General features: G+C 58.2%; 1 protein-coding gene across 9 annotated transcripts; it reads right to left on the bottom strand.

Moving 5' to 3' along the window:
- Window positions 1–633: 633 nt before the first annotated feature.
- CELF6 (CUGBP Elav-like family member 6) lies at window positions 634–19,414 on the bottom strand. 9 transcript variants are annotated; one of them, XM_021554267.3, is made up of 13 exons: window positions 19,166–19,414; window positions 15,391–15,473; window positions 7,781–7,829; window positions 6,197–6,325; window positions 6,033–6,112; window positions 5,431–5,574; window positions 4,936–5,080; window positions 4,700–4,849; window positions 4,357–4,419; window positions 3,479–3,559; window positions 3,235–3,378; window positions 2,009–2,158; window positions 634–1,837 (listed from the first exon to the last, which is right to left on the bottom strand). In XM_021554267.3, the coding sequence occupies exons 1-12, from the start codon at window positions 19,308–19,310 to the stop codon at window positions 2,031–2,033; spliced, it is 1,341 nt and encodes a 446-aa protein (XP_021409942.3). In that variant the 5' UTR covers window positions 19,311–19,414; the 3' UTR covers window positions 634–1,837; window positions 2,009–2,030. The 9 variants fall into 9 exon arrangements, with proteins under 9 accessions (XP_021409942.3, XP_021409943.1, XP_021409944.1 ...); XM_021554268.2 differs by having other exon boundaries at window positions 3,479–3,556; window positions 19,166–19,412; XM_021554269.3 differs by having other exon boundaries at window positions 6,197–6,322; window positions 19,166–19,412.
- Between the last annotated feature and the right edge of the window lie 384 nt (window positions 19,415–19,798).

The raw sequence follows: 19,798 nt of genomic DNA, 5'->3' as shown, positions 1-19,798 counted from the left end.
AGGATTTACGATGGAACTTAAGAACCGATGTAAGAATTATCCTGGTTTTGGTACAGTCACCACCTGAGTCCTGACATTCAGTCCTGGCATGTCCCTGTCTTCTGTGCCCACTGGATCCCAAAACTGTCCATCCCCACTTGTCCCACACTGGCTGCTCCATGTATCCAAGGGTCACCCAAACCTGGGCAGGTCATTCCCCTGGCCCTGCCACCTACCCCTTGGTGGGGGTGGTGCTTAAATTTGTAGGGTTTGATGTTTTTTCCTTTCCTCCAATAAAAAATAAGTCACTTTCCTGGGATCATGACAGTCACTTAGCTGTACCCAAAAATGCAAAGGGACATCCCATGGGACACGGCCACATCTCTCTGAAGCTCCTCCGTCCCTTGGAAAGATAAGTGAAACCACAGGGCTGTGTCCTGTCCTGATTCCCTCTGCAGCCAGGGTGAATTCTTCCAAAAACAGCAATTCCTGTGAAAAAGCAAATAACAAGAGAGGCCTGTGGTGCTCTCCCAGCTTCACCAAATTGTGTTGGATGCTGCAGCCCAGATGGAGTTGAGCTGGCCATAAAGGGGGCCTGGGTGTCGTGTTTGGGTGGTGGACGCAGCAGTGATTGCTCCAAAGAACCAACAAAGGTGACGATTTTGACAAAATAAGTTTATTTCGCTTCACTTAATTTTGGCCGAAACCTCACATTTTTCTTTAATTTTTTTTTAAGTTTTTTTGGCTGAAAAAAAAAAACCCAACCCAAAAATCCCCCCAGACCAACCCAAAATGCAAAGAACCACATCACTCCACCCCCTGCCAGAGGTGACCAAGGGGCTCCAACTCCCCCTGGGCCATGGAGCTGGGGGAGCCACTGCAGTCCCCCCGTCAAATCCCCTCTGCATCCCCCCCAGTCCCCAACCACAAACTGGCCCCCGAAACCAAGCCCTTGAACCCCCCAAATCCGAGCCCTGTAGGAAACGCTCGTGGCTCTGAACGCCCGAGGGTTTTACTCAACCTTCTTAATTTTTGTTGGATTTTCTCCTCCTTTCCCAAAGTTTTTTTGTGTGTTTTGTTTTGTTTTTTTTTAAATTAATTTATTTATAGATATATTTAAAAAAAGCAATAGTCCTTTGGTCCCTAAACTCTAAGGAATGATATGACTCTGAAACAAGTAATCCTATGTCCCTGTGCCAGTGACAAGCAAGGGAAGCGCATGTCCCGCCACCCTGCTCCATGGGATATATATATATATATACTTATTTATATATATCTTCTATAAGTCCAACATACTTTGATCCTTCTTTTTTTTTCCCCAATGCAGGGAAAAAGGAAAATCTTGCCGTTTTTCTTTATCATCCAAACAAACATCCTCCAGGTGAAGCGCCCGAGGCTGGTCCCGTCCCACCGGCTTTGGTTTAAGAATCCATTTGGAGCCTCTTTTCCTCGTTTCTCCTGGGAAATCGGTAGCAGCAAATGAGTGCTTTAAAAAAAAACCCAAAAAACAAAGGTAGATCGTGGCCCGGCTGCCCGGAGCCATCAGCCTTGCTCCCAGTGAGGGATCCGGTGAGTCCCGGCGAGCGGCCGGCGGCCAGTCGCAGCCCCGGCGCCGCATTGCTCCCCTCCTTCCTTGTCTTCCTCTCATTCCCGTTAAACAACAAACAAGACCAGTTTGGGAAAAAATTCAAAAAGGAAAAGCTACGACCAAAACGCTCTCTTCTTTGCCATTTTCTCCTTCACCTCCTCCTCCTCCTCCTTTTCCTCCTCCGGGATGCGTTGCAAAGAAAGAGAGTTACGGGTTTGGATACTGCACTTGGGGAAGGGGAAAGTCGTCAGACACTGCGGGACGTCCGACCTGAAACAGAAGGGAAAGGCTGTCAGCCTGTTTCTGGGGGATGGAGGGAGGAACCCAGATCCATTGAGTGGGTGGTGCCAGGCAGAGATCCCTGCACACACTCGGGATGTAAACACGGGAACAGGGGGATGCTCCAAGACCACCACGTCCCCCAGGGCCAGGCGCCCTCACCTCTCCGCAGGCTGAGCTGGGGTCAGTAGGGTCTGTTGGCGTCTTTTGGCCGCTTTAGCTGCACTTTTAGCCTCTTCATGCCGATCTGGAAGCCATTCATGGCCTGAATGGCCGCCTGAGCACTCGTCGGATTGTCAAAACTGACGAAACCTGGCGGGGAGGGGACACAGGGGCTTGTCACCACACACATCACAGGCGGCTGCCTCGCCTCAACCCAGGCACTGAAATCCTGTGGGATGCTCCTGGTTTGCGAGTGCTGGGAGAGGGGGTCCTTGGGTAACATCACAGCCCCAGGTTGCAGGGGATTGGGTGACAGGTGACGGCACCTGCAGGGACACCGAGGTCTGCAGGGACACTGAGCTGACAAGGCTGTGAGGACAGCAGCATAAGAGGGTCCACAGGACACTGGAGTAATCTGCAGGGACACTACACGATGGGATTTGTGGGGTCACTGGGTAACAGAGTTTGTTGAAGTGAGGGGTTGCAGGGAGACTCAGGTGATGGGGTCTGTGGGAACACTAAGGTCTGCAGGTATGTGGAGATACCAGGGTGATAGGGTTTGTGGGACACCAGAATGGGATGTTTGGGCTCAAGGGACATCTGTAGGTCAGGTCTGCAGAGACCTTGAGGTGATAGGGTCACACCATAGTGAAAGAGTCTATGGGGACACAGGTCTATCTATGAGAGGGAGATACAGATCCCTGAGCTGGGGACATAGGGGAGAGTTGGACCCCAAGCAAGGGACAGCAGGAAGACATGGACATCTGAGCTGGAGACTAGGGAAAGAGAGATCCCCAAGAGGAGATGTTGGAGAGACAGACTCTCAAGCAGGGGCTTCAGGGAGAACTGGATGCCTGAGATGGAGATGCTCTGCACTGGGTTGTCCAGAAGAGCCAGACTCCCAAGCTGGGAAGACTGGAGAGAGCCAAACCCTTAGCTGGGATGCGGGGAGAGACAGACCCCCTGAGGCAGAATATTGGAATATTAGGAGAGTGGATCTTCAGGCTGGAGACCAGAAGGACTGGGACTCTGGAGCTGGGATGTCAAGGAGCATCAGATATTTAAAACAGGATGCTGAAGAGAGCCAGACCCCTGAGTTGGGATGTTGAGAAAGAGCCAGAGCTCCAAGCTGTGATGTTAAGGATAGCTGGGACCTTGAGCTGGGGACTGGGAAAAACTGGAGCCCTGAGCTGGGACACCAGGGAGAGCCACACCCTAGGACTTACCAAAGCATTTACTCTGGTTGGTGGCACGGTCCACAAAGACTTTGGCAGAGATGACGTTGCCGAAAGGCAAAAACATCTGCGTGAGCTCCGCGTCCCCGAACTCCTGGGGCAGGTGATAAATAAACAGGTTACAGCCCTCGGGACCTGGGTGACAAAGGACAGGACATGTCAGCTGTGAGGTGGGGTCACCCCGGGGGACACCGAGGAGCCACCGGCCCCATGTGGGGTGACCCCCACCCCTCACCTTCTCTCTGCTGCTGCGGGATGAGGGGCGCTTGCTGGGGAAAGGCTTGGCTGATGGGAGCGTAGGCAGTGGGATATGCTGCTGGAAGAGAGAAAAAACAAGCTGAGGCCACAGCACCCGACCCAGCCACAGAGAGTGCTGGGACAGCCAGGTCCCCTGCTGCCACCTGTGATCGAGTGGCCTCTCCTACCCCACAGCTGCTAGCTCTGCCTTTCCCACCCCTCCTGACACACCAGAAATGTGGGAACAGCTCTCCCAGGAGAAATGCTTGTGATAGTAGTAATATAGCCTCAAGGCTGAGAAAAGATGATACTTTTCGCTGAAAAACCCCAAAGATTTGGAGTCCAAAACTCGATTTTCTGTTGCAAATCTGGCCGTTGCTGTCAATGCTCCTAATTAAATGTCTGCTGGGCTTGACATATTTCCATGGGAGGCTCTGACTCCTTTCCTTCCATGGCCCATTTCCTTGGCCATTAGACTTGGCCACGTGATGAACATCCAAATACATTTGGTGTCTTGGTGTGGAGGTGGCCCTCTGTCACCTCCCAGATCTTGTCCCCTCTTTTCAATACCACTGCCAGGGCTCCCCCATGGAGTTCTCTCAGCCCCATGGGTATTAAAATTCACTTTTCACTATCCAAAATTCGCACAGGGGGCCGTAAGAGGAGCCAGTGGGATGAGGGAACGGTGCTTTCATTGGCATTGCCAGCCTGGAGTTCCTGCCAGGGCTCAGCACCTGCTGCTCCCCTCATGAACTCATGCCCAAATACACAGCCCCCAGTCCAATGTTCAACCCCAGGGTGATGTTCACCTCCCAAAAATAAGGGTGAGGAGCAAAGAGGGGAGAGAGGGAAGGAGTGGGAAGCGAAGTTTGAGACCTGCATAGTGCTGCATGCCGGCGTAGGCCTGCTGGAGGGGGTCTGCCACCGTGGGGCTTTGAGCTGGGAAGAGAAGAGAAAGGAGAAGGAAGACAGAATAAGCCAGAGAAAGCCAGGGATGCATGCACAGCTCCCAGGGGAAAGGGCTCATGACCAAGCACCGCCACGGAGGGGCAGAGCTGCTCCCTGCCTGAATGCCCTCCTCCCTGCAGTGATGCCACAGGAGCACAAAGAGGTTCATCCAGCGTGTTCCTGGGATGGGGACACCCCTTGAGCATCCTGCATGAGCCGAGCACGCTCCCCTAGCCCCGGGGGCTGTGGTGGAGCCCCAGGAGGGCTGTACCTGGATAGGGGTGGATGCCATTGGTGTAGATGGTCTCTGAGGCGGGCTGCCCGTTGGTCTGGGGCGGCAGTGGGCTGAAGCCGTTCACCCCAATGGGCGTGGCAATGCTGGGCACCGGCGCCGTGCTGATCCCCGGAGGGGTGCTTGTACCTGCAGGTAGGTACACGTATGGCATCAGGGCTGGCATCACAGGAGTGCCCCTCGAGGATGTCAAGTGGCAAATGTGGGGGTCCTACCTGAAGAGGGGGTGAGGGGGGCAGCCACCAGCCCGCTGACATTGAAGGCGGCCATCTGTTGCATCTGGGCGGCAGCGATGGCAGCCATGGGGTTGAGGCAGGTGCCCTGCGCAGCCGCCATCAGGGCTGCCTGCTGCTGCATGATCTTCGGGAAAGAAGGGGAAAGGGGACAGAGCGCAGGAGGCAGGCAGAAGGAGAGAGAGGGGAGGGTAAATCAGCATCTCGGCTTTGGATGGATTCTGAGTGATAAATGCCACCTGCTACCAGACCCGGGGACAGGAGTCTTGGTCTTGGTGATGCTAAATATGGGACCACTGAACCCTACAACCACCCTCAGCTGTGGGCAGAAAGCCCTGCATCTGCCCTTAAACAGGGATACACCAGCCCTCCCAGGCACCCACACACCCTGGCACTGGTACTTTCAAGGGCCAAAACAACACCCCACCCACAGGAGGCCCCCAAAGCCCCTGGCCTGCACCCTGGCCAAGCTCCTACCGCTTGCGTGTAGGCCCCGTAGGCGCCGAACTGGATGGTCATGGGGTTGAAGATGCCCAGCTGCCCCGCCATCTGATGCATCCGCCGCAGGGTCCTCTCTTTATCTGTGTCTGCAAACTTCACCACCAGGCTGGACGAGGCGCCCTGAGGTGGGGGGAAGATGGGGCTGATTGTGGGACCAGAGCAATGCCCCAAACTGCACCCACTGTGGGCGTGGCTCGCAGCTTCTGCAGGATCCTCAGCCCTGGGGACGCTGCCCAGCTTGGCAGCAGCAACCAATGATCAATGTGAGGTTTAATTATAGCCAGTTTTTCTCCCCAGTGGCAGCTCCCTGACCTCTGCTTCCCTTCTGCTTCCTTGTCCACAGTTCTAACCTTCAGCGTTAATTAAACTGCCCCTTTCTCTGGCATAGAGAGATTTAGCCCCACAATCCCATCTCTAGGGCTCAGCACCCTGGCAAGGAGCAACCTGGGGTGATGTGGCCAACAAATTGCCAGTCTGTAGGATTTTGATGCAATTAGACTGAGGATCAAATAAGTGGGTGATTGGATTAAGCAGGCAGCATGGGGTCAGCCTGGGCAGGGTGAGAGCCTGGCACTTACCGGCATAGTTTGGCTGCCGTGCAGGCTGTTGATGGCAGCCTGTGCCTCGGCGTGGCTGCCGTATTTCACAAAGGCACAACCTAAGGGAACAGAGGGAAAATGGGACAGGTTGGATTTGGCCATTGCAGGTCCATAGGGTGCCCCCCCGGTGCCCCAAAGCCCACCTTTGCTGGCTCCATCAGGCCCTCGGAGGATGGTGCATTCCTCAATCTGGCCGAAGGGCTCAAAGAGGCGGCGGACGTCGTCCTCACTCTGCTGCTTCCCCAGCATGCCCACAAAGAGCTTCCTGTCTTCTAAAAACAAAACCAAACCCATCAGAGAGTGGGAGGTCACACACCATCCCAACCCCTCACCACAAACGGTGTATGGAGGAAAAGGAGCCATCAGAGGGAGGGAGTGACACCAATCCCACGGAGAAGGTGCAGGGCTTATCATCTCTATCCTACAGAACACTCAGGATGGGAAAATGTCTCCTGTGGGGAAATTGCTGAGGGGTGAATCCTGGAAGAGCCATTGCTTTAGGGAGTGGAGCTAGGGCTTTTCCTAAGGATGGGGGGGCTGGCTCCCCCAGCACTGAAGTGAGATGCGGTGGAACAAAGAGAATCCACAAACTGGAGGTGATCACCCGCATGTGATCAACTCGCAGAACAACCCGCAGCCTCCAGCCGTGCCCAGGGGACATTAATAACCAAACACAAGAGAAGGGATAGTAAATAATGAGAATTTCATGATTATTACCAGCATCTGTCTTGTGCGGCCACGCGCTCCCGCCGCACGCTAACGGCATTTGACAAAGGAAATAAGGTGCCCTGTCAAGAGCGTTGCCGGGGAAATAAATAAATAATGGCAGGAGACGATGAATGCTTAGTCCGTTAAGGTACCAGGAAAATTAGTTAAGGGAATAGGGCTCGTGTGTTGTCTAGTTAAACATAAACCACCTCCCAGGGGGAGTGGGCTGGGCAGCCCAGTGTTGCCTCCCGGGTGAGGGGGCTGGAGAGGGGAGCCCCAGCTCACCCATCGATTTTTAATCCTTCACCAATTACGCTCGGTAAGTGGGTAATTTATTTGCCAGGTCCCTCTGGGACATGCTGGGACCAGCTCCCGGTGTGTTTAATAACAGGGTTTGGATGGGGAGGGAGCTGCCCCAGCCATCCTGCCAAGTGCAGGTGGCCCCACGAGAGCATCCTGCATGTCTGATAGCGCCTACCTGCCCAGCAACACAACAGATGTGGGATTTTGATCCAAGTTTTGCGATTTTGCCCAAATGATCACCACAGCCTGGCAATGCCACAGCCCAGCAATGCCACATCCCGACGAGTGGCAAATGCTCACAAAGAATTTGGGGGTGGGGGTGGTAGTCTGAGAGGGGCTTGGGCCACATGCAGCCAACTCCTGCTCTGGGGTCCCCACAGGCAGCTCTGGAGAGGGAATTGTGGTTTTAGTAAATTAAGGTGGTGGAGGGAGAGCGGCTGGCTGGTGCTCTGCTACCCAGGATGTTGGGATGCTCATTGTATGATATCAGGACATTCCCAGGACAACATCAGGATATTCTCCCCAGCTGACTAGACAGAGAAAGAAGATGGAATTTGCTTTGCACCCAGGTTTGGATGCCACCAGCAAAGGCAGCTCATTTTCTGGATTTCTCTGCAAATCAGCCTTTGCACAGCAGTCCTCGTGATGCCACCATGTCCCCCATCACCCCCTAGGTGACCCTGTGCCCCCAGGCATCCAGAGAATTGAGGACCTACCTCCTCGGCCCTCGCTGTCAGCTGGCTTCACCTGGATGGGGCGGTTCATCTGCAAAACAAGTGAGAGTGGGTGGTCATGTGGTGGTCCCTGAACCCTTTCCATGGGGAGCAGTAGGATTTGGCCAATGACTGGCACCAGGAGCTGGGAAAAAGGGCAGGGACCTGCATGAACAGATCTGGGGCTTGTGGCCACAGAGACCCAGGGATGCCATGTGCAAAGGGCAATGCTCCGGCCCAGGCTATGGGTACCCGGTGCTGCAAGCGCCCGCGGGGCTGCCAGTGCCAGGCTTGGCCGCCTGCCTGCTTTCCTCGACTGCAAAGGACTGCAGAGGCAGCAGCAGCATCCCGCCAGCGCCGGCCCCTCTGGCACCATTGCCCTCCTTTTCCCAAACCTCACCCAAATTTGGCCTTCTCCTTGTCACCGCCATGTGCACCCACGAGCGTGATACCTTTGTGCAGCAGGACATGCTGGGCTGGCAGGCACATCCCTGGCCCGCTGCCCCATGGAGCCATTCCTCCTCCTCTCTCCCCCTCCTTTTTCCCCTCTTTTAGCTGAAAAACGCTACAATTATGGCCGTTTCCATGGCAACAAGCGTGCTTCCCCCGCGATGCTGCGGAGCCTGAGCCATGTGCTCAATGGGGTCGCCACGGCAACAGCGAGATGTCACACATGACGGAGCGGGGGTGCGCACACGAACACGCCTTGAGCACACACGGGTCCTGTCGCCCCCATGTGTGTGCGCACCCCTATCCCAGGTGCTCCCTGCTGCATCCCTGGAAGGGGTCCCTAAATTTTGGGGCTGGGTGAGGGCAGAGACAGTCCCCCTCACATCAGGGTGAGGAAGAGGATGGGTAAGAGAGAAGAGGAGGGAGGTTTCCACAGCAACCGCCTCGTCTCCAGGGAAACATGGAGAGCAATGTCAGCGCAGAGCTGGGGATGGTCCAGGGAAGGGATTGAGTCCCCAGGAGTCATGGGATAGCACAGAGTGGCATCGACGGACACCTCACAGTGTCACCCATTATGTCACCAGTCCCCCAAACATCCACCTTGTACAGGGGCAGGATTTGGCTCAGCCCAGACTCTGGAGGCTGTGACAACATTGAGACCCTAAACCCAGAGCCCCGATGTCCCTCACATCCCTGCCACAGCTGGGAACTCCATTTTGGGGGGGGCTGCCCCCCTCCACTGACCCACCAGCCCCATTTACCAGCGTGATGGCCTTTGATGGAATAAATTTCCCATGCCCGCTGCTGTATGCTTAATGTAATAAACCCAGTGAGGATGATTTAGAATAACATTTACGGAGCCGCAGAGTGTCATTTTGATGTGTCTCCCGTCTCCGCTTGCCGGTTATTAAACTGTATTGATTCCCCGGGAGCGGCTGATGTTTATAAATGTCAGGCCTCGGGGACCAGCTAACCTACCCCAGGGCTGCCACACCGCACCAAGGAGAAACTGTCTTGGCCTCTAGACACCCCCAAAAGAGGGTTTTGGCACCCTTGACATGGCAACGTGCCCACCACCGGGTGCTTGGTGACCCCCTGTGGCACCCACAGCTCCTGAATGTCCCCACAGCACCCCTGCACCATGTCCACACAGCCCTCTATCCATCCTCCCACAGTAAACAGCCACCCAGGCATTTCGCCCTGCTCCTGACACCCAACTGCCCACCCTGCAACACCCATCCCTCCATTCATCCATCCTGGACACCCACACACCCATCTTCCCCCTGGATTCATCCAGCCATACTCCCATTCCCATAGCATCCATCCATCACCATAGAACCCATCCATATCCCCAACACCCATCGTCCTAACACCCATTCGTTCCCACAGCATCCATCTACATCACCAACACCCATCCATCCACCCCCGAATACCTGTCCATCCCCACTGCAGCCATCCATATCCCCAACATCCATCCCCATACACCCATCCATTCCCACAGCATCTATCTATATTGCCAAGATCCTCCATCCATCCCCCAACACCCATCCATATCCCCAACACCAATCCTTCCCTGTACCACCCTTCCATCTGCCCATCCATCTCCCATCTTGCCACCACCCACCTTTCCACTCCCACAGCATGCATGCATGCATGCATCCATCCATCCCCAACTCCCAGCCATCTCCCACACGCCGAGCTTATAGTGACACTGTGCTTGGGGTGCTCCAGCACCAACCATCAGCAGCAGTTCACAAAGCCCCAGTTACCCCATGGCCAAACCACTGGTGTTCCACAGCAACAGGGGGTCACCGGCGGTTGCCAAACCACCTTCTGACTGCTCAGGCACTGTCCCCCGCCCAAATTTGGAGCCCCCCAAGAACCTGGGTACCAGAGAGAGCTAGCCCATAGAATCACTGCCAGGGGATGTGCTCAGTGGGTCACTTCTGGCCTTTGTTCCTTCCTTGGCATCACACTCCTCCTCCTTGTCCTCACAACCAACAGCTAGAGGATCCAGCAGTCCACCATGCACCCAAATGAAATGGAGGTGGCAGGTGACACTGGAGCAGCAAGTACCCGTGGGAGCCCGGCGTCCATGCCACCCCAGGGAGACAGGAACCGAGGTACTGGCAATCACTCATCAGGGGAATACCTTGACAAAGCCCTGGAGCTAACCCACAGAAAGGCCACACAGCCAACCTGGGGACAGCCACACCAGTGCACAACCCTGCATGTGTATGACCACCCTGGCACACCCTGCACACACCTCTGAACACAACCACAGACCCCCAGCACCGCCCAAGCACAGCCACCCCCAATCCCCCCAGCACAGCTGTACACCTCTGAAGCCACACACCAATGCCCACCCAGCGCTGCGCACACCGCACGTCTGTCCCGGCACCACGTGCGGCCATGCACCACCGCACACAGCCCCACGGGCACCTGGACAACCCCAGTCCGCATGCCACACAACTCCCACAGAGCCCTCCCTGCTCCCACGGATCACACACAGCCACGGGCACGCAGCCAGTGCCGGGGACACAATGCCCCTTGCCTCAGTTTCCCTGTTGTAGCAGCAGGATCCATAGTGGAACCCTCGGGAGCCCTCTGTGGGCACACGGACACCTTGGGTGGGCTCACAACATCCCCAAACACCCACATCCCATCCCCATGGCCACCATGCACACCCGAGCCCAGTGCAACACCTGCACTCCCTGTCACACCCGGTGTGCCCACACACCCCCACTGCTGACCATGTGCACCCACACCCTGTCACCATCACTGGGGGCAAAGACACCCTAAGCTCCTCTTTCCCCACACACAGACACCCACGTGCTTGCACACCCACCAACACCGACCTGCACATACCTGGGGGTCAAAGCCATACCCCTGCCAGTGCACACACCCCTCCTCACACTGCCTGCGGGTGCAACACCCCCCCAAGCACTGCCCCTTGCACACCTGCACCACATACACACAGACACAAGCCCGCGGTGGAAAAATACACCCTCCAGCCAACACACACACCAAACCCATCCCTGGGGGCCGATACACCTCCTCACCATCATCCTCCACCCCTGCCTGCAAACACACAACCCCCTGGGTGTCAGAACACCCTCCTCACCGACAACCACACCACACACTGCCTCCCTGGGTCCAGATACATCACCAACACCCCTCTGCTGTCACCCTCTCTTTCCCTGGATGCAGATACATCCTCTCAGACACACACACACAGAGCCCCCATCCCTGAGTGCAAATACACCCTCATCACCAACAACCACCCTGCCAACACATGCACCCCATCCCTGGGTGCAGATACACCCTGCACAGCAACACTCACACCCACACACCCCATCTGTGGGTGCAGATACATCCCCTCACCAACACCCAACAATCACCCTGCCAACACATGCACCCATCCCTGGGTGCATACACACCCTGCACAGCAACACTCACACCCACACACCCCATCTGTGGGTGCAGATACATCCCCTCACCAACACCCCTCCAACCCCGTTCTGTGCAAATACACTCTCCTCACCGACACTCCTCCATCCCCAACACCCATCCCTGGGAGCATATACACCCTGTCACCAATACCCCCAATCCTCATCCCTGTGTGCAGATACCCCCTGCAACACCCACACCCGTCCATCCCATCCCTGGGAGCAGATACACCTCCCCACCAACACCCCTCCATCCTCATCCCTGTGTGCAGATACACACTGCAACACGCCCACTCATACACCCCAACCCTGTGTGCACATTCACTCTGCTCATCGACACCCCTCCATCCCCGTCCCTGTGTGCTAGTACACCCTGATTACCAGCCTACTCCATCCCCATCCTATGCCTGAGAGCAGATACACCCCATCACCAAGACTGCTCCATCCTCATTCCCATCCCCGGGTTCAGATACTCTCCATCACCAACACCCACGCTCACACCCTCCATCCCTGTGTGCAGCTACACCCTGATCGCAAACACTGCTGTATCCCCAGCCCATCCCTGGGAGCAGATGCACCCCCTCACCAACACCCCTCCATCCCCATCTGTGTGTGCAGATACGCCCAGCTCACCATTAACACCCTTCCACGGGGATCCATCCCCAGGAGCAAGGATCCACACCCTCGCCATCACCCCCACTCCCACACAGCATCCCCGGGAGCAGATACACCCCATCGCCATCACCCACATCCTCCTACAGCCCCTCCGGTGCAGCCCCCCCACCCCGGCGCGAGCGGAGGCTGCCGGGCGGTGCCGGGCCGTGCCGGGCCGGGCGGAGGCGGCGGCAGACAAAGGCGGGGCCCTACCTCGATGCAGAGGATCTTGGACCCGGCGGGCACCCACAGCACGGGCGGCCGCGGCCCCGGCGCCGGCACCTGCGGCAGCTGCATGGCCGGACCGGCCGGACCGCCGGCTCCACCGAGGCGGTTCGGCTGAGCTCGGCTGCGCTCGGCTCCACCCGAGGCGGCTCGGCCAGGCTCGGCTTAGCTCGGCTCGGCTCGGCAAGGCCGGGCTCGGCTGGACTGGGTTCGGCTAGGCTCGGCTGGGTTCGGTTCGGCTCGGCCGGATTCGGCTGGGCTCGCGCAGCGGCGCGCGGGGGGCGGGGCACAGGGCGGGGCAGCGGCAGCCCCGCCGAGCCGAGCCGAGCCGGGCGGGGCCAACGGGGTGGGGCCTGGCTGGGGACACGCCCACCCGCGTCTGGACACGCCCCCGGCCCCCCGACACCGCGGGGAAGGGGCCTGGCTGGGGCTGGGGGGCGAGGGTGGGGGCTCGGAGGGTGCGCAGGTACAGGGGGTGAGCACAGGTACGGGGGGTGAGCAGGTACAGGGGGTGAGCAGGTACAGGGGGTGAGCACAGGTACAGGGGGTGAGCAGGTACAGGGGGTGAGCACAGGTACAGGGGCTGAGCACAGGTACGGGGGTGAGCAGGTACGGTCAGCAGGTACAGGGGGTGAGCACAGGTACGGGGGTGAGCAGGTACAGGGGGTGAGCAGGTACAGGGGATGAGCACAGGTACGGGGGTGAGCAGGTACAGGGGGTGAGCAGGTACAGGGGGTGAGCACAGGTACAGGGGCTGAGCACAGGTACGGGGGTGAGCAGGTACGGTCAGCAGGTACAGGGGGTGAGCAGGTACAGGGGGTGAGCACAGGTACGGGGGTGAGCAGGTACAGGGGGTGAGCAGATACAGGGGGTGAGCAGGTACAGGGGTGAGCAGGTACAGGGGGTGAGCAGGTACAGGGGTGAGCAGGTACAGGGGGTGAGCACAGGTACGGGGGTGAGCAGGTACAGGGGGTGAGCACAGGTACGGGGGTGAGCAGGTACAGGGGGTGAGCAGATACAGGGGGTGAGCAGGTACAGGGGTGAGCAGGTACAGGGGGTGAGCACAGGTACGGGGGTGAGCAGGTACAGGGGGTGAGCACAGGTACAGAGGGTGAGCACAGGTACAGGGGTGAGCAGGTACGGGGGTGAGCAGGTACAGGGGGTGAGCACAGGTACGGGGGTGAGCACAGGTACGGGGGTGAGCAGGTACAGGGGGTGAGCACAGGTACAGGGGGTGAGCAGGTACAGGGGGTGAGCACAGGTACGGGGGTGAGCACAGGTACGGGGGTGAGCACAGGTACGGGGGTGAGCAGGTACAGGGGGTGAGCACAGGTACGGGGGTGAGCAGGTACAGGGGGTGAGCAGATACAGGGGGTGAGCAGGTACAGGGGGTGAGCAGGTACAGGGGGTGAGCACAGGTACGGGGGTGAGCAGGTACAGGGGGTGAGCACAGGTACAGGGGGTGAGCACAGGTACGGGGGTGAGCAGGTACGGGGGTGAGCAGGTACAGGGGGTGAGCACAGGTACGGGGGTGAGCACAGGTACGGGGGTGAGCAGGTACAGGGGGTGAGCACAGGTACAGGGGGTGAGCACAGGTACGGGGGTGAGCAGGTACAGGGGGTGAGCACAGGTACAGGGGGTGAGCAGGTGCAGGGGGTGAGCAGGTACAGGGGGTGAGCAGGTACAGGGGTGAGCACAGGTACGGGGGTGAGCAGGTACGGTCAGCAGGTACAGGGGGTGAGCACAGGTACAGGGGGTGAGCAGGTACAGAGTATGACCAGGGACAGGTGTGAGCGCAGGTAGATGTGTGTGAGCAGGTACAGGGTATGTGAGCACAGGTGTAGGTGTGTGAATTACAGGTCCAAGAGGTATTAGCAGGTACAGGGGGTGCACACAGGTAGAGGGGTTGTACATAAAAACACATGGGTGTGCTTGTGTGCACAGGCATAGAGGTGTGTTCACAGGCACTCAGAGGTGTGTACCCAAGCATACACAAGTGCATATACATGGGTGTGTGCAAGAATAGAAGGGGTGCTCAGGCACCAACAGGTGAGCACACACAGGTGTCAGCCCGTGCATGGCCACAGGGGTGTGAGCACAAGCACACAGTCCCCTGCACCACTGTGTACACACACACACAGAGGGGTGGACGCAGCTGTGAGCCCCTGTGGAGCACGCACCCGCATGTCCATGTGCACACACGTGCTCATGCACACACCCCCAACCCCCAAGCGAGTGGCCATGGCAATAGTGATACACATGTGTACGTGTGTGCCTGATGAGAATCCCCAGGCAAGGCTGACCCCGGCCTCCTTTAGGCTGCCAAGGTGGGCTGTTAACTCTCCAATCTACTGAAGCATGGCCCCACCAGTAAGAGCACAGCTCAGGAAGCCACATCCCCACAAACCTCATCCCCTCTGTCAGCTTCACACACACAGCAGGGATTGATATTCATGGGCCCCGGCTCTTTCCCCAGCCAACCCGCGGGCCTATTGATTTTTATTTAGGCGAATAATTAAATATTTATTTTCACTTTGTTAAGCTCGGGAGGTCGGAGCCCACAGAAAGCGCAACAGCACGCGGGCGGCTGGAAAATCAATGCCTCGGTTTGCGGCTGCTGGAAGTGGCTCCTGCGCCTCGGGGAGGTGCCACCAGCCCCCGGCCTGGCTCACCCCGATCCCTCGGTGTCACTTAAGGCTTCCATGCCTCAGGGAGGTGTCACCAGGTGCAGCTCCAGCTCAGCTCGACCACCTCAGTGTCACTTAATTCTGCTGTGCTTCAGGGAGGTGTCTCCAGGCCCTGCCCCAACTGACCCAATTCCCTGGTGTCACTTACCCCTGGCAGGGTCTTCTGCTCGTGCAGGGCACTCTGTGCCTTCAGTGCGGAGTCGCGGGCGCAGTAGGTGAGAAAGGCACAGCCTGTGGAGACAGGGAGACGGCATCAGTGTCTGGCCTGGCATTGCCACAGCACCCGGAGCATACAGGGAGCTGGTGGCACAGCTGATATGGCACTGTGGTGTCTCAGCATCATGGCATCCAGCACAGAGATACCCAGCACACCACCACCCTGGTACTGTGGCATCCAGCATCCCAGCACACTGGCACCCTAGCACAGCAGCACCCAGAACTCCAGCAACCTGGCACGGTGGCATTCAGCACCTCAGCACCCTGACATCCTGGCACCCTACCATTCAACACTCTGGCATCCTGGCAGTTTATAACCTAGGATCTGGCACCCTGGCATGGTGGCATGTATCACCTCAGCACCACAGCATCCAGCAACAAGCACCCTGACGATCTGGCACCAAGGCATCCAGCACCCTGGCCCCATGGCATCCAGCATCGTGGTACCCTGGTACTCTACACCCAGATGGGTACACACAGTGTCACAGTTCACCCCCTGAACAGGGTAGGAGGTGGAGTAGTGGGATAAAGGAAGGAGCCATGGAGGAGCAGGGAGCATATGGGCAGTGGCACTCTGGCCCCAGCTCTGGGGCAAGCCACAGCCCAAGTCCTCTAGGAAGCAGATCTCCAGGTGTTGAGGCTGTGCACCCTGTCTTGCCACCACACTTCTCCCAGCCTAAGCATCCTCTTTGGGATAAGATTCATGTGGTGAAGGCACTCCAGCTCCTTCGACATCATGGCGCTTTGGAAATCGGGAATACGCCTGGGGTGAGGTTTTCCCACGCTGACTCACGCTGCCGAGCCACTTGCTCGCAGAGCTGGCAGCAACGAGTGAGCCCTGGGGACAGGGTCCAGTCCTCTTCGCTTTGTCTCTCCTGAAGCATTCCTGGTGCCTGTGCCACCGCTGCACCGCTGCCTCCCTGAGGGCTCCCCCCCAATTTGCTGGGGTCACATCCAAAAGCATCTGAAAGTGATATTAAAACAGCAGCAAAACAGTTTCCCTTCAACAAAGTAAATATTTAATGAATAAAATTGACATTGATGCATTTTTAATATTGGCACAATTAAATCCGCCAGCTGATTAAGTATTAATAACTCTTAATAAGTACAATCAGCGTGCCTGGGAGGAGAGGGAGCATGGCGGCAGGGTGGGAGACGCTGCGGGATGGGGTCCCTCACCCACTGTGGGGTGCTGGGGACATACGCCCTCACGGAGAGCAAGGAGAGATCCCCTTGGATCAATACTCTCCCGCTGTGGGTGGGGAGAACAGCACAGCAGCTTGCCTCAATCCCGGTGCCATTTCCAGTGTTTACCATCTGTAATCATGTTGGCTTCCTGCTCTCCGCTCTTCTTTCTCTCTTTTTTTTTCCCTGTTTTTCCTGCAGGCGACAATGTAGACGGTGCCCGGGCATTCTGGAGAAGTTGGGAGGGCTGGCGCAGGAGCGGTTCTGCTCTGGAGGCTCGCCGGGAGGGAGGATGCCGTTCAAATTAGAGGAGCGTCCGCAATTAAATCATGCGGCTGGGCCGCAGACATTGAAGCCCGCGCTGGAGGAGGCACTGAGGGAGCCTGGAAGGGTGCAAATCCCATTGATCCAGGCACAGAAGCAGCTTCAGAGACAACTGGAGAAATGTTGGAGACCACAGTCCCAAAAATGATAGAGTCCAGGCAGCAGCCCCATAGCCAAAGGGCATCGAGAAGGCAGCAACCGCAAATGGCAAGTTTTGGCTTCCCAGGAAAGTCCCAGAGAAGCAGGTGCTGGCCGTGGCACAGGGGTTTGGTGACAGCTTGTGGCTCCTGTCCGGGTGACACCTGGGGTGCCTTGACCCTGCTCTGGTGCTGCACACTGCAGCTCCTGGGTGGGGGCTCTGTGGAAACCTCGGCGGTGTCTATGTGCACTGCTCCAAGTGCCCGTGCTCCACATGCCGTGCCACAGTGCCACAGCACCTGTGACACTGTGCAGACGTGGCGTGTCCCCATCCACTGTGGGTTACCTGTATCCCAGGGGTTCTCCATCTCCAGGGGTGCACAAAATTCATGTGGTGTGCTGATGCCAGACAGGTGTCCCCAAGCCAGGTAGATGTTCTAAAATCCATTGCAGTGCTCCCTGCCCTGTGATGCTCTGATCTCAGGGGTGCCCCTGAGCCAGGCAGCAGCACCCTGACCCCTGGTGGGGGCTACCCTCTTCCTCAGGGGTACCCAAATCTTAGGAGGGGCCATATATCCAAACGCTCTATACTGGGGTGTTCCCACCTCAGGGTTCTCTACCTCAAGGAGTACCTTCACCCCAAAGGTTTCCACTCCTTGAGGTGCCTCATATTTATGGGTAGGCTCCACATCAAGGGTATCTCTGCCTCAGATGTAGCTCAACTGAGGGGTGCCCCATATTTGGGTACCCCACCTCAGAGTGTCCCACCTTAGGGATACCTCCATTTCAGGGCTACATCACCTCATGGATACCCCCATCTCAGAAGTGCCCCATACCAGTGTCTCCAGCTTCAGGCATACTTCCAGATCATGCTACCCCCTCTCAAGGCATCCCATCTATACCTCGGGGTGTCCCACCTCAGGCTATCCCACCTCATGGATGCCTCCACCTCAGGGATGTCCCGCCTTAGAAGCATCCCTGTCTTGGGATGCATCATCTCAGGATGTCCCACATGAGGGGTACCCTCGTCTCAGGGCATCCCACCTCAGTGGTGGTCCACACTTTGGAACCAAACTTCAGGTTGCCCCATCTGATGAGGAACCTCATTTCAGGGATGCCTTCATCTCAGGGATATCCCACCTCAGGCTCTGCCAGATCAGGAGCGCCTCACACTTGGGTGTCTTTGCCTCAGGGTGTCCCAAAGACACCCTTTGCCTCAGGGTGTCTTCACCCCAGGGGTCCCCCTATATGCCAGGGTGCTCCATCTCAGTTTATCCCACCACAGGGGTACCACAACTGAGAGGTCTCCAGCCTCAGGGCATCCCACCTGAAGGGTATCCCTTTGCCAGGGTGATCCATCTCCGGCTGTCCCACTTGAGGGGTACCTCACCTCAGGGGTATCCCACCTGAGGAACAGGACCCCTCAACTGAGAGATTCCCCCCCCAACCTCAGTTTGTCCTGCTTCATACTTAGGAGCCACATCTCAGTGATGTCCCACCTGAGGGATCCCACATCTCAGGATACTCCACCTCAGGGTGTCCCACCAGCGCTGTACCTCACTGAGGGTCCCCCCCACCTCAGGGTGTCCCACCAGAGCGGTGGCTCAGCTGAGGGTCCCCCCACACCTCAGAGTGTCCCATCAGAGCAGTAGCTCAGCTGAGGGTCCCCCCACACCTCAGAGTGTCCCATCAGAGCAGTATCTCACTAAGGGTGCCCCCACACGTCAGGGTGTCCCACCAGCGCTGTACCTCACTGAGGGTCCCCCCACACCTCAGAGTGTCCCACCAGAGCAGTACCTTACTGAGGGTCCCCCCACACGTCAGGGTGTCCCACCAGAGCGGTGGCTCAGCTGAGGGTCCCCCCACACCTCAGGGTGTCCCACCAGCGCTGTACCTCACTGAGGGTCCCCCCCACCTCAGGACATCCTACCAGCGCTGTACCTCACTGAGGGTCCCCCCACCTCACGGTGTCCCACCTCACCTCGGGACAGCCCCCAGACCCGGGTGTCCCATGTCGGGGCGTTCCACCCGGGGGGTCCCCCGGCCCACCGCCCCCGCACCTTTGTGCATGCCGGTGAAGCGATCCTTGAGCACGGTGAGCTCGTAGATGCGGCCGAACTCCTCGAAGAGCGGCTTGAGGTCGCTCTCCTCCAGGTTGCGCGGAATCTGCCCCACGAACAGCTTGATGGCGTCGTGGTCCTTCATGGCGATGGCGCCGGGCGGGCGGCTCAGCCCGTTCACCCGGCCGCTGTTCGCGGTGCTGAACGCCGCCCCCGCCGCCTCGCCCGCCGCCGCCGCCGCCGCCGCCATGGCCCGTTCCGCGCCCCGCCCCGCCCGACCGGCACCGCTCGGCACCGCCCGGCACCGCTCGGCACCACTCGGCACCGCTCGGCACCGCTCGGCTCGCCTCGGCACCGCTCGGCACCGCCCCGCTCGGCACCTCTCGGCTCGGCTCGGCCCGCGCCCGCCAGCGGGCCCGTGACGTCAGCCGGACGGCCCCGCCCAGGGGTGCTGTATTAGCATAATGAGGGGGCGGTGTCCAATCAGAACAGCGGGGCGGAAAGAGGGGCGGGGCGCGCTCCGGCTCCGCCCACTGCTGCGCCCTGCCGGGCTCACCCCGGAGCCCCCCCCGTCACCCTCCCGCGTCCATCCCCCCCCGAGTCTCCCCGTTCGGCCCGCGGCACCCCCGCCAC

This window comes from Lonchura striata, chromosome 11, assembly GCF_046129695.1.
Source record: "Lonchura striata isolate bLonStr1 chromosome 11, bLonStr1.mat, whole genome shotgun sequence".
NCBI lineage: Eukaryota > Metazoa > Chordata > Aves > Passeriformes > Estrildidae > Lonchura > Lonchura striata.
Note: the sequence above shows the minus strand (reverse complement) of the source record. Positions and strands in the feature narration are given on the sequence as shown.

Excerpts from the sequence above, each read along its gene's own strand:
- CELF6 (XM_021554267.3), bottom strand. The coding sequence starts at position 19,310 with ATGAAGGACCACGACGCCATCAAGCTGTTCGTGGGGCAGATTCCGCGC. Across the intron at positions 5,575-6,032 it reads ACGGCAGCCAAACTATGCCG|GGCGCCTCGTCCAGCCTGGT; the intron begins GTAAGTGCCAGG and ends CCCCCACCTCAG. Across the intron at positions 3,560-4,356 it reads CGGCATGCAGCACTATGCAG|CAGCATATCCCACTGCCTAC; the intron begins GTCTCAAACTTC and ends TCTCTCTTCCAG.